The sequence below is a fragment of the Colobus angolensis genome, unplaced genomic scaffold (genome assembly GCF_000951035.1).
Source record: "Colobus angolensis palliatus isolate OR3802 unplaced genomic scaffold, Cang.pa_1.0 Scaffold710, whole genome shotgun sequence".
In the NCBI taxonomy this organism is placed as follows: Eukaryota; Metazoa; Chordata; class Mammalia; order Primates; family Cercopithecidae; genus Colobus; species Colobus angolensis.
In genome coordinates this window covers 72,782-73,086 of record NW_012120822.1, presented here as the reverse complement: position 1 = coordinate 73,086, position 305 = coordinate 72,782, and the positions used below count along the sequence as shown (strand labels likewise).

General features: G+C 62.3%; 1 protein-coding gene across 1 annotated transcript in view; it reads left to right on the top strand.

The window, feature by feature from the left end:
• The window catches only part of LOC105501457 (golgin subfamily A member 2-like), an 8,013-nt gene that overhangs the window by 4,486 nt on the left and 3,222 nt on the right, over window positions 1–305 (top strand). The window contains exon 6 of the mRNA XM_011927431.1: window positions 144–244. Coding sequence (XP_011782821.1) covers window positions 144–244 — 101 coding nt within the window. The remainder of the gene's footprint in view (window positions 1–143; window positions 245–305) is intronic.

The window sequence follows — 305 nt, the reverse complement described above, 5'->3', positions numbered from 1 at the left end:
GTGAGCTGGTGAAGAAACAGGAATTGCGATTCATCCATTACTGGAGGGAGAGATGCCATCAGTGAGTGGGAGGCCAGGACACGGCAGGGGGAGCTCCAGGGCCTTCGGAGGGGCCCCAGCGTCTGAGCCCTGTCCTCCCGCAGGAATGTTCGTCACCTCATAACAGAGGCAGGGGGCAATGCCGAAGACGCAGCAATGGGAGGAGGACATTATCAGGCTGGTCCAGCACAGGGAGGAGATGAAGGTAGGGTGTGCGACATCTCTGCGGGGGTGGGGGTGGGCGTGAGGGTGGGCGCCGGCAGCAG